Source organism: Thalassophryne amazonica, chromosome 17 (genome assembly GCF_902500255.1).
Source record: "Thalassophryne amazonica chromosome 17, fThaAma1.1, whole genome shotgun sequence".
NCBI classification, from domain to species: Eukaryota; Metazoa; Chordata; class Actinopteri; order Batrachoidiformes; family Batrachoididae; genus Thalassophryne; species Thalassophryne amazonica.
The window spans coordinates 2,750,780-2,776,124 of NC_047119.1; the positions used below are offsets into that span (position 1 = coordinate 2,750,780).

A 25,345-nucleotide genomic window follows, 5' to 3' on the forward strand; every position below is an offset into this window, starting at 1 on the left:
GATTGTTTACATGCAACATTTCAATCATTGCATGTTCTGTCTATCTTGCATTGTGCTTTTTGTTTTGTTACAATGACCATAGCAGATGGTCACCCCACTGCGTCTGGTCTGCTTAAGGTTTCTTCCTATGATCAGTGTGCTTGCTCATTTGGTATGGTTGAGATCTTCTCCTGTATGGTGCCTTGACGTGATATATTCTCTCTCTCTCTCTCATTCTCAATTTCAATTTTAGTGGAGGTTTATTGACATGGGAAATATATGTCGTTTACATTGTCAAAGCAAGTGTCACATAGACTAAAAAAATAAATAAATAAAAATTAAGAATATACAGTTAACATTATTCTACAGTCAATAAATGTGTAAACAGAAGATATGGGATTGAAATAATAGTGAAAATTGTGCTTTCGGTGTAGAAATGGACTATCCTATAAATGTTATACATATATACAGGAAATGTTGCAGAGCAAAATAAACTGCCGGTACCAGAACCACACCAGGTCCCAGTCCAAATAGAGCCAGACAAACTCTATCACAGTGTAAAATATCTGTATCATGCTGTGAATGAGCCTTATTGGAGTGGAAAAACCTGATTTGACAAGACGACAGAGCTGATTTCACACTATAACAGAGTGGGCTCAAATCTCTCACTCACCTGTAATTCTACCTGTCTACCTGCAGAGGGCGACAGTGTCCGCCTGCTCTTTCTTTGTATATTTAAACATGGCGGAGGGGGCAGCGGCGACTGGATCGGTTGAGCTGTTTGTACTTTAAACACACAACAGAAGGATTCACAGTTAATGTGACGCCGCGTGGAAAGGCCGGTGGGTGGAGGGGACACTGCTGAGTGAGCAGAACTGGGTTCATCTTAGAACTGGCTGGGAATTTGCCGTGTTTTCCCTCGAAACAAAAAGCTCGAGCTCAGTCAGAAGCCACGAAAACAAGTCGGACATGAACGGGGTAAGTTAGCGACACAATAATAAAAAGTTGCTCGGCGAACGTGACAGTCGGTCTGTTTCAGGTTTGAAGCGGCGGAGTTGTGTTGAAGCTGATAAAAGATTTTGACGTTGTGGAGTTTGAGGGTTTGTGTGCGCGTGTAGTTCCAGCTGTGCTAACACAGGAGCTAATTAACAACATGTCTGCTAGCGGACGACTCATGATTTTATGTTATCCGGCACCAAAAAAAGTCCACTTTAGTTGGTGTTTGGTGGTTGATTTGTCAAAATGTAGTGGGTGCAGATGAGCTTAGTTTTATCCTGAGTGGGTTTAGACACTGGGCCTCTCTGACGGCAGTTGATGTGGGATAGTGGGGCCGGTAGGGGGCGTCACCCACACCACATGGTTTATGAGTCCTTCCCTTTGATCAACCGTAAGATAAAATCTTCTGGTCTTTTATCGATGTTTAATGGGGCTCTGTGTGAAGAACATAGTGACTGTTGATAAGTCAGCTGTGAGAGGAGTGGCTCCTGAGCGCCCCCTGCTGAATGATTAGTCAAGTACAGTGGCAGCTCATACCAAAGGTGTGATGCTGTGGTCACATTAGCTATAAGTTACAAGAAGCCATAGATGCAACGGCTGCATGGTGGTGTAGTGGTTAGCACTGTTGCCTCACAGCAAGAAGGTCATGGGATCGATTCCCACCTGTGGTCTTTCTGTGTGGAGTTTGCCTGTTCTCCCCATGTTTGCATGGGTTTCCTCCGGGTGCTCTGGCTTCGTCCCACATCCAAAGACATGCAGATTAGGTGAATTGGAAACTTTATAATTGTCCAGGTCTCACTCTCAATTAGATTAGACAGAACTTTATTGCTGCTTTGGGAAGACTCCCTCAGGGAAATCGAGGTTCCAGCAGCATTGTATAGCAGCACACAGGGTAAGAAGCACAGGGACATACGGATCAGTACTGGTTTACTGGCTACTACTGTTCCTCTCCTTCCTGTCCTTTGTCTTTCCTTCTAACAACACTCAATAAGCGGGCATTCAGTGTTGGTTTTTGGCCTTGCCGCTTATGTGTAGAAAGTTCTCCTGATTCTCTGAATCTTCTGATTATATTATGGACTGTAGATGATGGAATTCCAAAATTCCTTGTAATTGAATGTTGAGAAACATTGTTCTTAAACTGCTGGACTATTTTTTCCTGTAGTTGTTCACAAAGTGGTGATCCTCACCCCATCTTTGCTTGTGAACGGCTGAGATTTTTTGGGATGGTCCTTTTATGCCCAATCATGACACTCACAATTAGTGTCCTCAGTTCCCAAACGCTTATTGAGTGTTGTTAGAAGGAAAGGTGATGTAACACAGTGGTAAACATACCACTGTTCCAGCTTTTTTTTAAACGTGTTGCAGGCATCCATTTCAAAATGAGCAAATATTTGCACAAAAACAATAAAGTCTATCAGTTTGAACATTAAATATCTTGTCTTTGTGGTGTATTCAATTGAATATAGGTTGAAGAGGATTTGAAAATCATTATATTCTGATATTAGTTACGTTTTACCCAACATCCCAACTTCATTGGAATTGAGCGTTGTACAAGTTAGTGTGAAATAAACACTTATAAAACTAAAAACACTGTTTTTGTAACCAGATAGATAACTCCTCAAGTGATTTACAAGACACAATATGAGAGCATTTTATTGTCGGTTAACTTTAACTCGACATTAAATTAATTAAACTTTCTCATACAAAATTGTTTCATTTGCATTTATTTTGAAACATTTTAAATTGTTAAAATTTCGGGAGGCCAGTAATTTAGAGTGCTCAGAAATCTAGTTGGCTCATAAATGAGTCCTAACATTCCTAATGTTTTTCACAAAGTGTTTGTTTGATTCAGTTGATCAGGCTGCACTGTGGGACATCTACAGACTTTGTGGGACCCCGAAGAACTTACAGGACATCGTAGCCAGCCTACACACAGATACTCTGGGTACCATATAGAGCTGAGGCAGATGCTCTGAGTTTTTGAAAACTGTTCGTCAAGGGTGTGATCTGGCTCCTACACTGTTTAATGCCTGCATAGACTAGGTGTTGTGTAGGCCAAAATAGACTCAGGTGTTGTGTAGGCTTTTGTAAACCGGTTGGCTAAAATCCACTATTCTGTAACTACGTGTTACACTCAAAGGAAAAAAAAATCATCTATCTTCAATAAATGATTTGTGCTTTATTATGTGACCCAGACCCAGCATCTTAGGCAAACACCTGTTTTTTGTTGTTGTTGTTTGTTTGTTTTGTTTTTTTTATCTTTTTATTGGCAAATTTTACAGCAGAATTTGTAACCTGACCCCCCAGGGGCCTACTGACACTACAGATAAGTGTAGTGACAAATAAACCTCAACAAACGTGTTAAACAGTATAAAAAATAAACTGCAGTGACACAGTTAATTGACACCATTTAATTGTAGCATAATAAAAACAATATGCAGGTTGTTGTTTTCCATTCGGCTGCTCCCGGTTCTGTTCGGGGTCACCACAGCGGATACAGCCAGATCCGTATTGGTAATTGGCACAAGTTTTACGCCGGATGCCTATCCTGACGCAACCCCAGGTTTGCCTGGAGAAATGCACACAGCTGCTGGTGTTCCAAAGAGGTCTCCCATCCAAGTACTAACCAGATCCTGCACTGCTTATCTTGTGAGATCTGATGGGATCAGGCTGACACAGAGCAGACTGGCTGCAAGAGCAATATGCAGGTAGAGATATACTTTATTAATCTCACAGTGGAGAAATTATGTTTACACTCCAGTTACCTCAGACAGCAATTCGTCCACAATTTTTACTTGTTTACCGTAATAATGGCACACATCAGAATTAAAGACAACACATACACATTTGACATTGTTTATGTGCACTAAGTTTGAAGAAGTCCGTTATCCGAATTGAGGCAAGTGGGTGAAGGTCACGCAGCAACCCTGAGATGCGCCGCCGTCAACTTGGGGGGAAGAACGGGGGCTGCAGCTAAAACTGCACCGCCCCCGCAGAAGGGGAAAGGAGTGGCGTGAACAGGAGCTGGTGTGGGGGTGTTGATGGGGGATAGGAGGGGGTGGGGGGATCATACTAATGGGGCTATGAACACTACCATTTTTCATGTTTTCCCGTGGTACAATTTAATTGTGCAAATTTCAATAACAAACATATCATACACCCTCATTTTTGACATTTTTATGCTTATCTTACATTCAGTAATATTTAAACATAAATGATGCTGCTACTCATAATAGTACAGTTGCAAAATATATAATGTGGTTCTGCTGTAGAAACCCCAGGGTCACATGGAGTGAACGGTAATGATGTACAAATCAGGTAACTATTTCTGTTCCAATGCATGGATGTAGTATGAATTGCAAACACACAAAAATCTTCAAAATACTTACCCACTAGTAATGGACAATTGATATAAATAGGATGGATAAATAGTTTTCTCTTGTATTCTGGTATCGTTTTTCCTTAAGGCCCTGTCAAATCTTGACGATTTATATACATCGTAATATGCCGAGCACCTCAAATCATTTTGGGCTTGTTGAAAATTTTCAACACATGCCAGTGTATGACTCATGTCCAGCACATGCAGGACATAAGTTGTAAGTTAGTTATGCAGTTGTTGACACACGTTTCTTGTAATTTACTCATGTCGAAATACGTCATTTAATTCTGGCCATTGATTGGCTGAAAGCTGCAGTCCTCATGCAAACAGTAATATTTAAAACATTCACACATGGAGTAAGTACAAAGTTTTACCCGTTTGTTTCAGTGCAATTCATCATCACAGTCTGAAAACATATCCACATAAAGCCTCCTGATTTTCAAAAATGACTTCTGAAAATAATTAAATTCCTTGTCGTGGCTGAAGAAACGTCCCTCTGTGACACCAGCAGTTTGCGCCACAGTTGCTCCTTCAGATCATGGTTTCTGCACCAGAGATCATCCATCAGATCATTGAGTTGCAGTGCCTGGTGTGGCCAAGCCAATCCGGGACTGGCACGATCTGCTACAGGTTAATCCGTAGGTTGGGTGTCTGTGGGCGCTGACTCGAGCCTCTCCTCGGCCGGGCCTCGGTCTTTGCACCACAAGTTAAAAGACTCACAGCACCTCATTCATTCATTAACATCTCATTTACCACAGGAATCAGTCGATTCTGTCTGTACATGATGAAATGATCCCATGATCCACAAAAATAAATAAATAATGTTACAATTACTCAGTTTTGCCAGCAGGTGGCGTGGTGAGGCTGCACCACACCGTGCGCAAGCTTGATGCCGTGTTCATCAGTATTTAAGTGTTCCACCTGCAAAACCTAAGGTTCTGCCTGCGTGGAAACACATACCAAGTCATACTTAACCGTTAACAACACGTATAATACCGTGCAGCACTGGTCCGAATCACTCAGTGGAAACAGAGCTGTCAGCATGCGCTGGCTAAGTCGTGAAGGTGTGACAGGGCCTTTAGACACCATACAAAAAGATTTCTCATCAGTTTGGTTGTCCATTCGGCTGCTCCCGTTTTGTGTTCAGGGCCGCCACAGCGGATACAACCAGAGCCGCATTGATATTTGGCACAGGTTTTATGCCGGATGCCCTTCCTGAAGCAACTCCAGTGTTACCTGGAGAAACACACACAGCCGTGGGTGTTCCAGAGAGGTTTCCCATCCAAGTACTAACCAGGTCCCGCACTGCTTAGCTTCTGAGATCTGATGGGATCAGGCTAACACAGAGCAGATCAGCTGCTTGTGTACATTAAAACCCAGAGAGGTCATTTTGGATCTCAGTTCTTTGGTACACTGACATTCTAACAAGAGGTGCTGCAAGGTTTCATCTTGCCCACATTGAACTATAGGACTTTTTCTGTGTTACATTCAGTACCTTAACATTTCCCATAATCCCCCTGTGCTTCTCAGAATGCACGCAGCATTTCATTGCCATGTAAACAGTGGCTAGCGAAGATGTGGATGTGCGCCGATTCAGTGAATTCACGAGCAATTATGATGATGACATGTTCTCCCAAGTTGAGAGGGTTATCTAGAGAAGAGTAGCAACTGTGATGAACTTCTGCTTGTTGTCCATGTTGTCTTGTCCAGACTTCACGAGGTGTGTTTACATTGTGCCCTGAATCGGAACTCTGCTGAAACCGACCTCTCGCATGAGTCACGGGCCGTGAGACGGCACGAGATTCACAATTGCGAAGCACAGAATAATGGCTCTACTGCACTTTGAAGTCTGTTCACTTTGTATCTCTCATATTCTCAGACAATATCTTATCATTAACATTTAATATCACTTGCTTGTACTCTGGTGGAGAAAGAAGTTTATACTCCACCAATTCTCCATTTTTGTGCTCATTGATCCATATATATATATACAGTGTTGCCACAGTTACTTTGAAAAAGTAATCCAATTACTGATTACTACTAGTTACTTTACTGATTAGAGTAAAGTAACCCAGACCACCAATAACTAGCAAAAATCTATTTAAGCATAAAAATTCAAAAAGAAAAAATAATATAGCACCTTCAATTGCACCACAGACTAAAACAGTTAAATGTGGTCTATTAAACATTAGGTCTCTTTCTTCTAAGTCCCTGTTGGTAAATGATATAATAATTGATCAACGTATTGATTTATTCTGCCTAACAGAAACTTGGTTACAGCAGGATGAATATGTTAGTTTAAATGAGTCAACACCCCCGAGTCACACTAACTGTCAGAATGCTCGTAGCACGGGCCGGGGCGGAGGATTAGCAGCAATCTTCCATTCCAGCTTATTAATTAATCAAAAACCTAGACAGAGCTTTAATTCATTTGAAAGCTTGTCTCTTAGTCTTGTCCATCCAAATTGGAAGTCCCAAAAACCAGTTTTATTTGTTATTATCTATCGTCCACCTGGTCGTTACTGTGAGTTTCTCTGTGAATTTTCAGACCTTTTGTCTGACTTAGTGCTTAGCTCAGATAAGATAATTATAGTGGGCGATTTTAACATCCACACAGATGCTGAGAATGACAGCCTCAACACTGCATTTAATCTATTATTAGACTCTATCGGCTTTGCTCAAAAAGTAAATGAGTCCACCCACCACTTTAATCATATTTTAGATCTTGTTCTGACTTATGGTATGGAAATAGAAGACTTAACAGTATTCCCTGAAAACTCCCTTTTGTCTGATCATTTTTTAATAACATTTACATTTACCCTGATGGACTACCCTGCAGTGGGGAATAAGTTTCATTACACTAGAAGTCTTTCAGAAAGCGCTGTAACTAGGTTTAAGGATATGATTCCTTCTTTATGTTCTCTAATGTCATATACCAACACAGAGCAGAGTAGCTACCTAAACTCTGTAAGGGAGTTAGAGTATCTTGTCAATAGTTTTACATCCTCATTGAAGACAACTTTGGATGCTGTAGCTCCTCTGAAAAAGAGAGCTTTAAATCAGAAGTGTCTGACTCCGTGGTATAACTCACAAACTCGTAGCTTAAAGCAGATAACCCGTAAGTTGGAGAGGAAATGGCGTCTCACTAATTTAGAAGATCTTCACTTAGCCTGGAAAAAGAGTTTGTTGCTCTATAAGAAAGCCCTTCGTGAAGCTAGGACATCTTTCTACTCATCACTAATTGAAGAAAATAAGAACAACCCCAGGTTTCTTTTCAGCACTGTAGCCAGGCTGACAGAGTCAGAGCTCTATTGAGCTGAGTATTCCATTAACTTTAACTAGTAATGACTTCATGACTTTCTTTGCTAACAAAATTTTGACTATTAGAGAAAAAATTACTCATAACCATCCCAAAGATGTATCGTTATCTTTGGCTGCTTTCAGTGATGCCGGTATTTGGTTAGACTCTTTCTCTCCGATTGTTCTGTCTGAGTTATTTTCATTAGTTACTTCATCCAAACCATCAACATGCTTATTAGACCCCATTCCTGCCAGGCTGCTCAAGGAAGTCCTACCATTATTTAATGCTTCAATCTTAAATATGATCAATCTATCTTTGTTAGTTGGTTATGTACCACAGGCCTTTAAGGTGGCAGTAATTAAACCATTACTTAAAAAGCCATCACTTGACCCAGCTATCTTAGCTAATTATAGGCCAATCTCCAACCTTCCTTTTCTCTCAAAGATTCTTGAGAGGGTAGTTGTAAAACAGCTAACTGATCACCTGCAGAGGAATGGTCTATTTGAAGAGTTTCAGTCAGGTTTTAGAATTCATCATAGTACAGAAACAGCATTAGTGAAGGTTACAAATGATCTTCTTATGGCTTCGGACAGTGGACTTATCTCTGTGCTTGTTCTGTTGGACCTCAGTGCTGCTTTTGATACTGTTGACCATAAAATTTTATTACAGAGATTAGAGCATGTCATAGGTATTAAAGGCATTGCGCTGCGGTGGTTTGAATCATATTTGTCTAATAGATTACAGTTTGTTCATGTAAATGGGGAATCTTCTTCACAGACTAAAGTTAATTATGGAGTTCCACAAGGTTCTGTGCTAGGACCAATTTTATTCACTTTATACATGCTTCCCTTGGGCAGTATTATTAGACGGTATTGCTTAAATTTTCATTGTTACGCAGATGATACCCAGCTTTATCTATCCATGAAGCCAGAGGATACGCACCAATTAGCTAAACTGCAGGATTGTCTTACAGACATAAAGACATGGATGACCTCTAATTTCCTGCTTTTAAACTCAGATAAAACTGAAGTTATTGTACTTGGCCCCACAAATCTTAGAAGCATGGTGTCTAACCAGATCGTTACTCTGGATGGCATTTCCCTGATCTCTAGTAATACTGTGAGAAATCTTGGAGTTATTTTTGATCAGGATATGTCATTCAAAGCGCATATTAAACAAATATGTAGGACTGCCTTTTTGCATTTACGCAATATCTCTAAAATCAGAAAGGTCTTGTCTCAGAGTGATGCTGAAAAACTAATTCATGCATTTGTTTCCTCTAGGCTGGACTATTGTAATTCATTATTATCAGGTTGTCCTAAAAGTTCCCTAAAAAGCCTTCAGTTGGTTCAGAATGCTGCAGCTAGAGTACTGACGGGGACTAGCAGGAGAGAGCATATCTCACCCGTGTTGGCCTCCCTTCATTGGCTTCCTGTTAATGCTAGAATAGAATTTAAAATTCTTCTTCTTACTTATAAGGTTTTGAATAATCAGGTCCCATCTTATCTTAGGGACCTCATAGTACCATATTACCCCATTAGAGCGCTTCGCTCTCAGACTGCGGGCTTACTTGTAGTTCCTAGGGTTTGTAAGAGTAGAATGGGAGGCAGAGCCTTCAGCTTTCAGGCTCCTCTCCTGTGGAACCAGCTCCCAATTCAGATCAGGGAGACAGACACCCTCTCTACTTTTAAGATTAGGCTTAAAACTTTCCTTTTCGCTAAGGCTTATAGTTAGGGCTGGATCGGGTGACCCTGGACCATCCCTTGGTTATGTTGCTTTAGACGTAGACTGTGTTTCATAATTATTGTATGGCCTTGCCTTGCAATGTGGAGCTCCTTGGGGCAACTGTTTGTTGTGATTTGGCGCTATACAAGAAAAAAGTTGATTGATTGATTGATTGATTACTCAATTGGAAAAGTAACTAAGTTAGGTTACTAGTTACTTTTTTAGTTACTTTCATCAGCTGTCGACAACAACCCTCTGCCACCTCAACATGACAATGATACTTGTTTTGCCAAAACTCACTTTATAGTCACCCTTTCTTGGCTTCAATGAAAATAAATACTTGTTTTATAAAAAGTAAAATAAAGACCTCTTTCTTGACCTCATATTTAACTGTTGACAGCACTGTAACAGTAAAACTTGCAATTTCTAACCTACATTGTTTATAAATGTAACTATTAAATTCATTCTAACATTTTTCTAACATTTAAATTCTCTCTAAACATTTTACTTGTCGAAATTATTATTATTTTAAGTAGTATTAGTAGTTGTAGTAAAAAAAGGCTTCAAAACTGGACCTTTAATCTAGGGGTGTTGTGGGGGGGCACATCCCTGCCCCACTCCCCCATTCCATCTGGATTCGCCCCTGCTTTGGCGTTTGAGCACAAAGAATGGATAACATTTATTTATGCAGAAACATGACCAGATTTACAGGTAAGAAAGTTTTATTGCGTTTTCACATCATGTGGTCCTCAGAAAGAGAGTTTAGGTGCATTTGAGTGGAAAATAGTGTTAAGTTGTTGATGCGTCACGGAGGATCAGCTGTTTTTAGCAGCAGATACGGAGCGGCTCGGAGAAAAAAAAGCATAAAAGTCTTTGTAAAGCTCAGTGCAGGTGTGTTGTAAGAGGTGAGGACGAGTCGTAGCTGTTGCAGAAAACCGCGGATGAAAAGCTCACAGCTCGCTTAAAGTGGGCAGTTCAGTTGAACCCCGACCCCCTGCCCACAGACCAAGTTTAATGCTGCTATCGACCCACAATGCAAAAATAATAGTAATGCACAGTGACTTGGAGAAGTAACTTTAGGCATCACTATATATATATATACAACCCCTGGCAAAAATTATGGAATCACCAGCCTCAGAGGATGTTCATTCAGTTGTTTAATTTTGTAGAAAAAAAGCAGATCACAGACATGACACAAAACTAAAGTCATTTCAAATGGCAACTTTCTGGCTTTAAGAAACACTAAGAAATCAAGAAAAAAAGATTGTGGCAGTCAGTAACGGTTACTTTTTTAGACCAAGCAGAGGAAAAAAATATGGAATCACTCAATTCTGAGGAAAAAATTATGGAATCACCCTGTAAATTTTCATCCCCCAAATTAACACCTGCATCAAATCAGATCTGCTCATTGACATTGACCCTATGTGTCTTTTTGCAAGGAATGTTTTTGCAGTTTTTGCTCTATGGCAAGATGCATTATCATCTTGAAAAATGATTTCATCATCCCCAAACATCCTTTCAATTGTCCAAAATATCAACATAAACTTGTGCATTTATTGATGATGTAATGACAGCCATCTCCCCAGTGCCTTTACCTGACGTGCTGCTCCATATCATCAATGACTGTGGAAATTTACATGTTCTCTTCAGGCAGTCATCTTTATAAATCTCATTGGAAAGGCACCAAACAAAAGTTCCAGCGTCATCACCTTGCCCAATGCAGATTTGAGATTCATCACTGAATATGACTTTCATCCAGTCATCCACAGTCCACAATTGCTTTTCCTTAGCCCATTGTAACCTTGTTTTTTTTTCTGTTTAGGTGTTAATGATGCCTTTCGTTTAGCTTTTCTGTATGTAAATCCCATTTCCTTTAGGTGGTTTCTTACAGTTCGGTCACAGACGTTGACTCCAGTTTCCTCCCATTCGTTCCTCATTTGTTTTGTTGTACATTTTTCGATTTTTGAGACATATTGCTTTAAGTTTTCTGTCTTGACGCTTTGATGTCTTCCTTGGTCTACCAGTATGTTTGCCTTTAACAACCTTCCCATGTTGTTTGTATTTGGTCCAGAGTTTAGACACAGCTGACTGTGAACAACCAACATCTTTTGCAACATTGCGTGATGATTTACCCTCTTTTAAGAGTTTGATAATCCTCTCCTTTGTTTCAATTGACATCTCTCGTGTTGGAGCCATGATTCATGTCAGTCCACTTGGTGTAACAGCTCTCCAAGGTGTGTTCACTCCTTTTTAGATGCAGACTAACGAGCAGATCTGATACGATGCAGGTGTTAGTTTTGGGGATGAAAATTTACAGGGTGATTCCATAATTTTTTCCTCAGAATTGAGTGATTCCATATTTTTTTCCTCTGCTTGGTCTAAAAAAGTAACCGTTACTGACTGCCACAATCTTTTTTTCTTGATTTCTTATAGTGTTTCTTAAAGCCAGAAAGTTGCCATTTGAAATGACTTTAGCTTTGTGTCATGTCTGTGATCTGCTTTTTTTTCTACAAAATTAAACAACTGAATGAACATCCTCCGAGGCCGGTGATTCCATAATTTTTGCCAAGGGTTGTGTGTGTGTGTATGTATGTGTGTATATATATATATATATATATATATATATATATATATATATATATATATATATATATATATATATATACATACACACACACACACACACAGTCTATGCCCTTCCAACATTGCTGATTTGTTCATGAAATTATTTCTGTTGTCATTTGTTAGATGTCTCTTTACAACTGTCATTATTCAAAATACTGCTCACTACATGTTGAATGCCTGTTCAGCTTTCAGGTCATGTGGGACTTCATAAATGAACTAGACTTTCTATATCCATTTACAGGAAATTGTGCACAATGGCTGTTCAGTCAGCGCCTTAAACTGCACCAAGTCCTTATCACTTCATCACAATGAAAAAACTGGCAAAGTGGAAAAAGAGGAAACCTGTTCTACAAAATGCCCCCAGCAGAACGATGTTGAGAGGCAGGAAGAGGGTGAGTGTCTCTGCTGCTTGAGCTTCAAAGGAAGTGTTTAAACAAGCCTTCAGATAGCAGATAATTGTCTTTGTGTTTCAATGTGGTTTGTAATGGGGATGTGACAATCTGATGGCTGTGAACGGTGTCAGGCCCGATACCTGAATCTGTCACATAAGTGATGTCCCAACTGAGCTGTAGCCAACACTAGTAAGTTTTTTCCAGCTTCTAACTTTTTCCACTCTGTGCCGCCACAGCGGATCCATTATGGATCTGCAAGTTGATTTAGCACAGGTTTTACACCGGATGCCCTTCCTGACACAACTCCACATTACATGGAGAATGGGCACGTGTGGTCTTGAACCAGTATCCTCCTGCTTTGGTATCCACCACTGCAGAGCCCACATGTGCTGGTCGTCTTGGACTCCTGAGACTGAGAAGGTGGGAGTGGATTGGACGGTGGCTGATGTCTCCACTTGTTTCATTGGTCGCCTTCAATGCTGACCATGACATTCTGATTGGCTGATTCTTTTAATTGCTGGTGGTAATGAACACACAGACAGAGAGCAGCTGTGTCCACAGACAGTATGTCAGAGCAGGTGAGTCTGAGTGAAAATATGACCTGTCAGAACACATTTTAATAATTGCCTGAGATCATTGCTTTCACTAACTGTATACACTACAAAAGTGTGACAAGCAGCTAAATATAATTTGTTAGAAGTGCTGATGTTAGCTTTTCTAACACGAAATATTTAGCTGGTGTGTGGGCTGTGCAGTTGTCAGTCGAGCTGTTGATTGAGAGAGCGCCTGTCATGGCCTCGTACTTGTGGAACTTCAGCTGTGTGGGTGCAGATCTGTTTTAAGCTTCTCCTCTGTGCTCGCTCGAAGCAGAAACACTTGTGAGGATGGTTTCCACTCGCACATACGCTGATAATATACACATGTGAATAGGGATGGGTATTGATAAGATTTTATTGTTATCGATGCCATTATCGATTCTGCTTATCGATCCGATTCCTTATCGATTCCCTTACCGATACCTCGTGAATTTTGTACTAAAAGTAGGCTTTACAGGTTTTCTATGTATTTCCTTGAGTCTTAAAGTAAATAAATATGAAATTAGTCACTGTATGCTTGATCTCTGGACATAAATAAAAATAAACAAAACGGTGTTTCGCTTTGATGTTATTAATTCAGACTGGATTCTATCGTTCTATCTTGACTTGTCAGAGAGCCGTGCAATGTTTGGAGCTGTGTGAACAGAACGGAGGACGATTCTTGTTTCTTTCTCGCACCGAGACAGCAGTCCCAGTTAGTAACTTTAATCCGCACAAAAGTGAATCACAACTCATATTCAGGGATGAAAGTGGTGAAAAACACAAAAAGCTGAAACCCAAAATTACCCTCCAACACCACCTGCATGAAAATGTTTGAATTCTAGAAGCTCTGAAATGCAATCTGGGACTATTCCAGACAATAAACTGGAGTATCCATTTAGGTGAGAAAAAAAAAATACAACTTTCCTTATTCAAATTCATTCCAGTAGTATTCTGCTCTTACTAGGATGCAGCAGTTTTCTAGTTTGGCAGATAGTTCTGGAGGAAATCACTAAAGAAATTAACAAACTGAAAATATGGTTTGACCGAAACAAACTGTCATTAAACTTCAATCAGACAGGCATGAAATGGAGGTGTGAGAGTCACTAGGTGTTCACAGGAAACACTTATTTATTTCTGTATGTATTTATTTATTTATGCATGTTCATTGTTAGTTGCTATTATATATTTTCTGTTGTGTTTCTATTCAGGTTCTTTTTGTCTCTTTCTCTGAAATTGTATATAATAATCATTAGATTATTAATATATAAGCAAAACTAAATTTAAGGAATATTACAATTTGAAAACAATTGCACCCGAACATGACAGCTGCAATTGATAAATGCTAACTTTTAACATTGAAAATGCCATAGACATGCTAACGCGTTAGCATCGCTCCCGTTTTTAAGTTATACATCTATCAACTGTTTCAGAAGAACATAACAGGTCGGTTTAACATAGAAAAGGTAAATAATACTCACAGACGTATGTTCTTTAGGGTTTTAGCGGGGGAAAATTAAGCGAAAGAAAGAAATAAACGAAGCAATCGATCGAAGCATTGCTTCAATCTGCGAACCACTGCTTCGATTGGTTCAAGGTTCAAAGCAAAGCCGCGCTGCAGAAAAGTTGATTAAGGACCCGCTGCAGGGTCTGTAATCAATGTAGAGAAATTATTTTCCTGACAAACACCCGCCAAAACAACGGCCACTCTGAAGGACCGATAACAGAACCCTTACCAAAAAATAGTACTGATAAGTATATAAAAAGTAAACTGGAAGTATACTTGCAACATACTTGCATGTACTACTTTTTGGTAAGGGAATCGTTAAGCACAATGCTTATTGATGTCGGTGGATCGAATCATTTCTTAACGATACCCGAAAGGAACCGGTTCTCAATACCCATCCCTACATGTGAATGATTCGTGTGTGTGCCTGATTTTTGTAGCTGTTTATATCCCCACACAGCACTCTGTCCGTGTGTGCTGCTGGCTCACCATCAACACGACAGCACGTCTTTCATAAGTGTTCTTACACTCTGCTATGCTTAAGTCACAAAGTCTGTTTCTGATGTGTATGGTACCACTCCTACCACACAGTCAATGCTTTCCACCTCAGTACTTGGGTGTTTTTCATCATCTTGACTGTGTTTTCCCTCTGTTAACAGGCCTGTAGTTGGGAGGGTGGGAGAATTGAGGGGTTGGGGAACCCCCCTTCCTCTTTTTTTTTTTTTTTTTTTTTTTTTGTGGTAGATCCCCCTTGAAGACATATTTCCAATAATTTTTTTCAGATAACAACAACACTGGTCAACATGATTTTGTCGTGCATGGAGTTTTTCAATGGATTTTGGGTCATTTGGGGGCACTGAATCTGAATCTGGTGTTAATAATTCATAATTATAATTCATAATTCGTTCTATTGTGTAAAATATTTGTATACATGATTGTATATAAAACACATCATAACATAACATAATAAAAACAGCTATTAACAATTTTACATTCTGGTGGCATTCATTATACTATAGTACAAATCATAATTTGCTTTAAAAATATCTATACTCAAGGATAAAACCACTTCAGGTGGCAAACTCTTCCAAATCTTTACTGCTCGGTTACTAAAGAAATTTTCCTCACATTCTATCTAGATCTGTTAACTTCCAAGGACAATTCGTGACCTCTAAGGTCAGTATACCTTCTCATTTCGAAAAATACAGTGGGGTCAACATTCTCAAAGCCATGTAAAATTTTCTATATTTTCTATATTTTATATATATATATATATATATATATATATATGCTAGTTTTTGCCAATCACATCACATTTTTGAGATATGAAAACATATTTCTGTTATCAAGCATTGATGCAAAAGCTGCAGTCTCACCCGTCTTCAGCACCATAAACCATATTAATGCTCTTGTTCACATTTGGTGAACCTGGTTTCAAAACTCTGCTTTTAAAGGTGCTTTTGTGTGATTAGTGGCATCAAACTCGTGAGTGAATGAGCAACGTTTGTGTAATCTATCAATACAGACCATGCAGATTACAAAAAACATGATGTGATAGAGGAAACCTGAGCTCAGATTCAGATTCAGCTCCCCAAAGTGACCCTAAATCAGTTCTCAAAGTCCATGCAAGAAATCACTTTTTGTTGTTGTTGATCAGTGTAATTGGGGATGACTGGATTAGAAACTTTGAAATTGTCTGTAGGTGTGTGTGTGTTTGTCTATATGTGGCCCTGCGACAGACCGGTGTCCTGTCAAGGGTGAACCCTGCTTCATGCTCTGACTGCTGGGATAGGCTCCAGCCCCCCGCGACCCTTAATTGGACTAAGCGGTTGAAGGTGTGTGTGTGTGTGTGTGTGTGTGTGTGTGTGTGTGTGTGTGTGTGTGTGTGTGTGTATTTGCAGCCACCAGTCTTTGGTCCATGTCATTTAGTCAAGTGTCACGGCCTTGTACTGGGACACTGAGTAACAACTCAGTGTCCCAGTTTTATTACTGCAATACTGAATCAGAAGCAAAAACATTAAGGAGCAGTTGGGATTTAAGGTCATTTTTAATTTCACTGAACTAATCACTGAGGTGTTCAGTTGTCAAGCAGCATATACTTTGGGTTGAGTTTGTGTTTTCAGTTTGATCTTTGCAAGTGCCTTATCCAGGAAAATACAACTATTAAATCTGGACTGTCTCTGAAAATGACTGTGATTGGAATCAGGGGCAAAAACAAACAAACTTGATTGTGAGATCCTGAGTTTGTAATCATAGTGTTCAGTGAGGAGAGCTCGTCATGCACCATTTGACTGAACCACCAGAACCATTGGTGTATTTGTAATTCACTTTTCTTTCTTTGCTACTTCTCACCAGAAAGGAGAACAAACACAATCAGCTCGACACCAAAAGACTTCCAGACTGACTTGGTAGAAGGTAATTACAGCCGATCTTCACCCTGCTGGCCAGATGAACACCAGTCTCCACCGCAGCCCCACCAAACTCAGAACTGCCTCCACACCCCCACTGAGGTGTCTTTTCCCCTCAGTAATGGCGTGTCTTACAGCACCACACCCCCCACCCCCCAGAGGAGAGCAGCCCGAGTCAAGGTCAAAGGAAAGAAGTCCACACGAAGAATGTACGTATCCATTTCTGAAGTACTGCAGCAGTTAAAGGGTAAACAAAACTACAGTGGTTTCTGACTACAAATAGATGAAAGTATTATTTGTAGAGTTAGTGTAGTGCAGTGTGAAACGACAGTTACTGTGTTGACACATGGTATACGAACATGACCTCAGTGGCTCCATGTTGCCTCTTCTGTTTACGTGCGCATTGTCATGAGAATGTAAACATCTTAGATACATGATGGCAGAGTATCTAGAAGTGATTTCACTGCCATTCTAAGAGGAGAGTGTGCAGCGTGGAAACTGAATGAACCGAAAACAACACTGAGACATGTTTTTCCATCATTTATGGCCACACACTTTCTCGGGGTGAGGGTTAGTGGTGTTTTTTTTTTTGTTGTTTTTTTTTTTTTACTCTTTGAAAGGTGTACTTGTGTTATTGGTGGTTTTAAAGTAGCCTTAAAATGTCAGAAAATGGTGTTTATTCCAATTGTTTCTGGATCATTCAACCAAAGCAGTTGGGCCTATAAGAAAAAAAAATTCTTTCCAGTCATCCAGCAAACCCTTTTTCATATGCCCAACCTTTGCTGTTTTGCCTCTCACAAGAAAACAAAAAATGTTTCCGGTAATGCAACTGACTCCGTTATAAACCTGTGACCCTCACCTTCGTATTTGAAGGCTAATGTCAACGTTCCCAAAACAGATTGGCAGTCAGAGACTTGCATTTTTCATCTTGCCACATCGCTTTCCTTTCCTCCGCACCGGGCACTTTAAATTCAACTTTCCAGAGAGGTGCTGGGTTCTTCATGCAGCTCCTTTTCAGGAAATCAGTCAGAGGGTGCAAAATTCTAAAGTCACTGATACGCACACTCACAAAACACTTCCTGTTCGAGTGATTAGGTTAACACTCTGTCCGTGTTGTTAAAGAGTTAAAACTCCTTCAATGATTCTTGTTCACATTAGACATACGCTTTTAAATCTACAGTGTCATTTAAGAAAAAGGACAAAATGTTAAGCAGGGTCGCTAACTGGTGCCCCGCGAGCCATGTTAGGCCTGTCCTCTTTTCGTGTGTGTGTGTGTGTGTGTGTCACCTTAAACGTTGAAGAAAAATAGTGGGTTAACAGTACACCAACAGGGACATGGATATGTATATATGTATGTAAAATAAACAGTCGGACTTTTAATCACAGAAATGACTCCGGTCCCACTTTCCACAAATCGGCGAGTGTCGGAGCTGGATTTTAATTTGTACCTCTGTTACTGTGCACATCCAGACTATTGAAGGTTTTTAATGGAAATGCATTGCGATCAGATGGGACATTTTATCCAGTGTGAGCCATATGTATGTAACGGATTAGTTATATTCAGGAGGCGCCGAACATCTACAGGAATCCTGAATCGGTACGGAGTCAAAATTTCCTCTGAAAATTTTTTCCTGCCAAATGTATTTGATCCATTATCAAAATGTAAAAGCAGCAATGTGCACGTCAGGCTGCTGTGGGTTCGAGTCTGAGCACGGTGTGAAAAAAATAAACATTCGGGCTTTTAATCACAGAAATGTCTCCGGTCCCACATGTGAGGGGTTTAATGGAAATACATTGTGATTAGACGAGACATTTTATCTGATGTGAGCGAAAAATCTGCTGTACAAAATCCATTATATACGGTGTTTATTACATGGAAAGCAATACAGAAACTTTGGGACTTTTTTGTCCGGTGACTGTGAATATCTGGTTTATACGATGACGGTTTAGGTGAGTTTTACTGTACATGGGACTGAACAATAAATTTACTTCTCAAAGCTTTGATGATGAAGTCGCTTCCATCCCACGCAGCTGACTTTATTTTCCCAAATGTTTCTTCTGTTCAGATCTGAAGGGAATCTGTACATCTTGAAGCCCATGTTGCGTCTATTTGTGCCTCTAAACCCGACATTTTCAGCAAATGAATAAATAAAATAGCTGGATTTCCATGCAGATAGATTAACAACAAACGTTATTTTGAACCCAAGATGGCACCATGACTTATTTCACTCTTCTTTCTTTCTTTCCCCGCTACAGTGCAGCAGGTGGAAACCAAAACCGAAAAATTACAGAGTACTATCCAATAAGGCGAAGCTCAAGAAAAAGTAAAACAGAGCTGAAGGTAGGAGGAAATTACTTCTGTTATGTCCTATAAAATCCATTTTAAAGGAGCTAAGTAGTTTTACAGTAGTGATATAACTTTAGAATTTAATTGGATAGGCTGCTGTCATCAAACCGGTTTTAGACCCTCATCATATTTTACTATGAATGCACGTAGATACATATTCTACTGATCAGTTACATATACAACCCCTGGCAACAATTATGGAATCACCGTCCTCGGAGGACATTCATTCAGTTGTTTAATTTTGTAGAAAACAGCAGATCACACACATGACACAAAACTAAAGTCATTTCAAATGGCAACTTTCTGGCTTTAAGAAACACTATAAGAAATCAGGAAAAAAAAATTGTGGCAGTCAGTAACGGTTACTTTTTTAGACCAAGCAGAGGGAAAAAAATATGGAATCACTCAATTCTGAGGAAAAAATGATGGAATCATGAAAAACAAAAGAACGCTCCAACACATCACTAGTATTTTGTTGCACCACCTCTGGCTTTTATAACAGCTTGCAGTCTCTGAGGCATGGACTTAATGAGTGACAAACAGTACTCTTCATCAATCTGGCTCCAACTTTCTCTGATTGCTGTTGCCAGATCAGCTTTGCAGGTTGGAGCCTTGTCATGGACCATTTTCTTCAACTTCCACCAAAGATTTTCAATTGGATTAAGATCCGGACTATTTGCAGGCCATGACATTGACCCTATGTGTCTTTTTGCAAGGAATGTTTTCACAGTTTTTGCTCTATGGCAAGATGCATTATCATCTTGAAAAATGATTTCATCATCCCCAAACATCCTTTCAATTGATGGGATAAGAAAAGTGTCCAAAATATCAACATAAACTTGTGCATTTATTGATGATGTAATGACAGCCATCTCCCCAGTGCCTTTACCTGACATGCAGCCCCATATCATCAATGACTGTGGAAATTTACATGTTCTCTTCAGGCAGTCATCTTTATAAATCTCATTGGAACGGCACCAAACAAAAGTTCCAGCATCATTACCTTGCCCAATACATATTCGAGATTCATCACTGAATATGACTTTCATCCAGTCATCCACAGTCCACGATTGCGTGATGATTTACCCTCTTTTAAGAGCTTGATAATCCTCTCCTTTGTTTCAATTTGATGTTTCAACATCTCTCATGTTGGAGCCATGATTCATGTTAGTCCACTTGGTGTAACAGCTCTCCAAGGTGTGTTCACTGCTTTTTAGATGCAGACTAACGAGCAGATCTGATATGATGCAGGTGTTAGTTTTGGGGATGAAAATTTACAGGGTGATTCCATAATTTATTCCTCAGAATTGAGTGATTCCATATTTTTTTCCCTCTGCTTGGTCTAAAAAAGTAACCGTTACTGACTGCCACAATTTTTTTTTTCCTGATTTCTTATAGTGTTTCTTAAAGCCAGAAAGTTGCCATTTGAAATGACTTTAGTTTTGTGTCATGTCTGTGATCTGCTTTTTTTTCCTACAAAATTAAACAACTGAATGTACATCCTCTGAGGCCGGTGATTCCATAATTTTTGCCAGGGGTTGTAATCATCTGTGCCGGTCAAGACTCATCTGTTCTGTTACATGGAAATGTTAAGAAATACTGTGACTCTGGTTGTTTTGTTCCATGTTAAATTACGTCACTGCTTTTCATTTCCGTGTCACTGTATCTGACGTACACGCAGCGTCAAGACACGTGCTTCCTTCACACATTCCATTGGATGTGAAGGAAAAGGTGTCTGCAACATTGATAAATGAGGCCCCAGGACATGAAGTTCTCACACACAGAAAGCTGTGCAGTCCTTTTTGTTGAACTGCTGGTGGGATTTTGCACAGCGCTCCTGATTCACTGGTGGTGTCACAAACACAACAATGGCACAGAAAAGAACAATTGCTGCTTTGCACTGAGACTTACATCACAGGTCAAAAAAGTGGAGATTCCAGGAGATTAAAAAAGTACAAAAAAAAAAAAAAAAAAGAAAAAAAAAAAGGTATTTCAGCTGTGAAAAACGATCCTGCTAATATTTAGTTGACACAGTGTTTATATATATATCTATCTGAAGGTGCTATTGACATTTCATTTTCAGAAGATGTTGTAACAGCCCAATTAATCCATAGATACAAATAAGTACAGAAATTAAGTTAAATTATAAATGGACTGCATTAGTGCTTTCCCATCTGCATCAGATGCTCAAAGCGCTTCACAATTATGCCTCACATTCACCCATTCACACAGACACACTCACACCCTGATGTCAGGGTGCTGCCATGCAAGGCACTCACTACACACCGTGTAATAAAATGGAATGACACAAGGGAAAAAAGCTTGAACATGCTTACTGATATTTATTTAATACTTTGTATAAGTATTAGTGCAGCCTTTGACACCGTCGACCATAGCATTATGGTCAACCGGCTGCGCGATCTGGTAGGGTTGTTGGGGTCCGTGTTGAAGTGGTTTGCCTCATACTTGGAGGAGAGGACCTTTAGTGTGTTGGCTGGCCATAAACTATCGAAAACAGCTGCTTTACAGTATGGTGTCCCGCAAGGTTCTGTTTTGGGGCCACTGCTGTTTCAATTGTATGTCCTTCCCCTCGGTCAGTTGATTCAGGACTTCAGGGATATTTCCTACCACCTGTTTGCGGACGACTTACAACTGTACTGTTCCTTTAAGATTTCAGAAGTCCACAAATTGAACTCTTTATTTGACTGCCTGTCACAGGTGAAGAAGTGGCTTAATGGAAACCGTCTGCAACTGAACTCTGAAAAAACTGAGACACTTATTGTTGCCCCTGACAGTGCTATTCCTGTTATCAGGAGCCTCCTTGGTGACTTGGGCTTAACGGCAAAAACAAGCCTTAGAAACCTTGGCGTTATTTTTGATGAAGGAATGTCTCTTGCTCAGCACACAAGCAAGCTTGTGAAGAATTGCTTCTTTCACCTGCGAAATATCGCCAAACTTAAACAATTGGTGTCACAGAAAGAATTAGAGGAAATCATCCATGCCTTTGTCTCCACGCGGTTGGACTATTGCAACAGCCTGTTCACTTGCCTGGGTAAGAAGGAGATAAATCGGTTGTAGTATGTCCAGAACTCTGCTGCGAGGCTTCTGACCCGCACCAACAGGAGAGCCCACATCACGCCTATCTTGGAATCCCTCCACTGGCTCCCTGTTGCCTCCAGAATTAATTTTAAAATCTTGGTTTTGACTTTCAGAGCACTACATGGTCAGGCTCCTGATTACATTGCTGACTTGATTCAGCCTTACACCTCAGCCCGCAGCCTCAGATCTTTAGGTCAGAACCTGTTGATGGTTCCTCGAACCTCCTTTAAAACTCGAGGAGACTGATCTTTTAAAGCCATAGCGCCTCGTCTCTGGAACGAACTCCCTCCGTCCCTGCGATCCCTGGACTCTGTTGAGATGTTCAAAAAGCAACTAAAGACTCTACTTTTTAAACAGGGTTTTCATGGCCAATAATCTTTTAGTACTGAGTGTTTTACTGTATATTTTTATTGTTTTACCTTGTAAAGCGCTTTGTGACCCCTGTCTGTGAAAAGCGCTATATAAATAAAGTTTACTTACTTACTTACTATAAAAGTGTTTGTTGGTAATGAAGCTTCAAGATGCCTCCTGTGTGTAGAAACTAGTCACATGCACTGCTCAGGTGTGATTTTGGTCCATTCTTCCACACAGTCTTCAAATCTTGAAGGATCTGTGGACCTCTTCTGTGAACTCTGACCTTTTAGTTCTTTCCATAGATTTTCTGTTGGATTCCAGTCAGCTGATTGGCTGCACCATTCTTGGAGCTTTATTTTCATTCTCTGATACTTAGACAGTTTCCTTGTCTGTGTGTTTGGGATCATTGTCTTGCTGAAATGTCCACCCTCATTTCATCTCCATCATCTTGGTAGATTTTTACCCAGAATGTCTCTGTATATTTTTCCATTCATTCTTCAATTATATGAAGTTTGACAGTGTCCTCTCCTGATAAACAGCCCCACACCGTGATGTTCCACCTCCAAACTTCACTGTTGGTGTGGTGGGTTTGGAATGATGTGCAGTCACATGGATGGTGTGTATTATGGCATCCAAAGAGTTCAGTTTTGACCTCGTCTGTCCAGACTATACTGTACTTGCCTGTCGGGGGGCTCAGTGTCAAGCATCAGCCACCTCCTTTCTTGAAGATTGTTGGTTAAATGCCCACTTGAAATTAAATTACATGAAATACATTTAATGAACGAGAATCAAAGAAATGGACACAATCAGGTGAGTTATTTGTGTTTGTTTTTGTTGTTTTGTGATGAAAATAGACATTTTATTGAAATTGGCATCCAGATGTACATGATGTTGGCCATGCTGGTGCTCCGGCCTTTCATGCAGAATTTCATGTGGAGAGCCCCGAGCCCTCTGATGGGTGAACAGGATATTCTCCCAGTAATTCACAGGCTTGTCTAAATGTTGTGTAGGAAACTTTAAAGGAGCTTCAGCAGGTTTTTTTCTTCAGCAGTGGAGTCTTGCATGGTGAGTGTGCACACAGGCCATAGTGGTTGAGTGCCTCACTTATTGTTTTCTTTGAAACAATTGTACTTGCTATTTCCAGGTCTTTCTGAAGTGGTCCTTGGCTCTTGGACAATTCTTTTGATGATTCTTTTCAGTCTTCTGTTAGAAATCCTGCGAGGAGCACGTGGTCATGGCCAATTTATGGTGAAATTATCTTCTTTCCACTTTCAGATTATGGTCCCAAGTGTGCTCACTGGAATATTCAGAAGTTTAGAAATCCTTCTGTAACCAATGACATCAGCATGTTTTGCAACAATAAGGTTGCACAGATCTTGAGAGAGCGCTCTGCTTTTACCCATCATGAGATGTTTCTTGTGTAATATGTTGGTAATGACACCTTTTTATAGGCCATCAGTTGGGACTGAACTAGCCGATATTAACTTGCACAGACAAAGGGCAGGACTGCTTTGTAATTACTGATCGATTTCAGCTGGTGTCTTGGTTTTCAATGGCTTTTTGCACCTTTCTTCAGGTGTTTAATACTTTTTCCTGTGTCATTTCACATTTATTACACAACTTACTTTGTGGAAATCTATGGTTTGATTTCTTTGTATCTTTGTATTACTTGGCTTACCAACATCTGGTAAAAATTTCATGTTAACACTTTTTAGAAATATATTTACTGAGGAAAATGGTGATGTGTTCAATACTTATTTTACCTGCTGTACATATCAGACAGTTGTACCATACTTTTTGTATTTTTTAGTGACTGATGTATAGTAAGTTGAATTTAAGTTCTGTTTCTTTCCAGTTGTACTGATGCTGTACTTGTTTCACTTTGTTTTATTAACAGTGTGAACAAAAGAAGCTCATAGATGATCTCATCACTAAAGGAATAGAGGAAGGAATGGAGGTCTGTGCAGTTTTCTGCTTTCATTCTTTCTTTTCAAACATCTGAGGGTTTTTTTTAATAAATTTTATTTCAGGAACTCTGTCTTTATAGAAGGTTTAGATATGACAAAATTTTGACTGAATTTATTAGTGTTCCACCACATCATATTCTGTGCAGGATTCAAGTTGACATTTAAAAATGCTTTTGTCAAAAGTTAAATTCATCTGATTCAAGTGATCAAAATAAAATAAGTTGCGAGGTTTTCAAGAGTTAAGGTGAGCAAAATTTAGTCTAACATCAAAATCACATACGTATATAGAACAACATGCAGAGTGTAGATGGGCAGTGACGATCTGTTATGTTTTTGTAGCTTTTTCACTGTGGCGTGATGGAAGTCTTCTCCTCCTGTGTTGAAGGTGCAGCATATAGAAGGAAAGGGCAGAGCAGTCTTTGCCACGCGATGTTTCCAAAAAGGCGAGTATGTGGTGGAGTACCACGGAGATCTGCTCCAGATCCATGATGCTAAGAAGAGAGAGGTGGAATATGCTGAGAACCCTGCGACTGGCTGCTACATGTACTACTTTCAGTATCTCTGCAAAACATACTGGTATGACAAACCAGTGCATATACTTTTGTGTTTTGTTTGTCTTTTTCTTACCCAACATGCTTGAAAACTAATTCTCATTTTTAATCCATCCAGTTACAAATGATTGGTCTTTACA

The 25,345-nt window shown here is 39.8% G+C and overlaps 1 protein-coding gene across 1 annotated transcript in view; it reads left to right on the top strand.

The window, feature by feature from the left end:
• Positions 1-706: 706 nt before the first annotated feature.
• The window catches only part of LOC117529566 (N-lysine methyltransferase KMT5A-A-like), a 31,972-nt gene continuing 7,333 nt past the window's right edge, over positions 707-25,345 (top strand). Inside the window, exons 1-6 of the mRNA XM_034192388.1 lie at positions 707-957; positions 12,247-12,397; positions 16,835-17,096; positions 19,144-19,228; positions 24,585-24,644; positions 25,040-25,230. Of these exons, the coding sequence (XP_034048279.1) occupies positions 949-957; positions 12,247-12,397; positions 16,835-17,096; positions 19,144-19,228; positions 24,585-24,644; positions 25,040-25,230 (758 nt within the window). The 5' untranslated portion in view covers positions 707-948. The remainder of the gene's footprint in view (positions 958-12,246; positions 12,398-16,834; positions 17,097-19,143; positions 19,229-24,584; positions 24,645-25,039; positions 25,231-25,345) is intronic.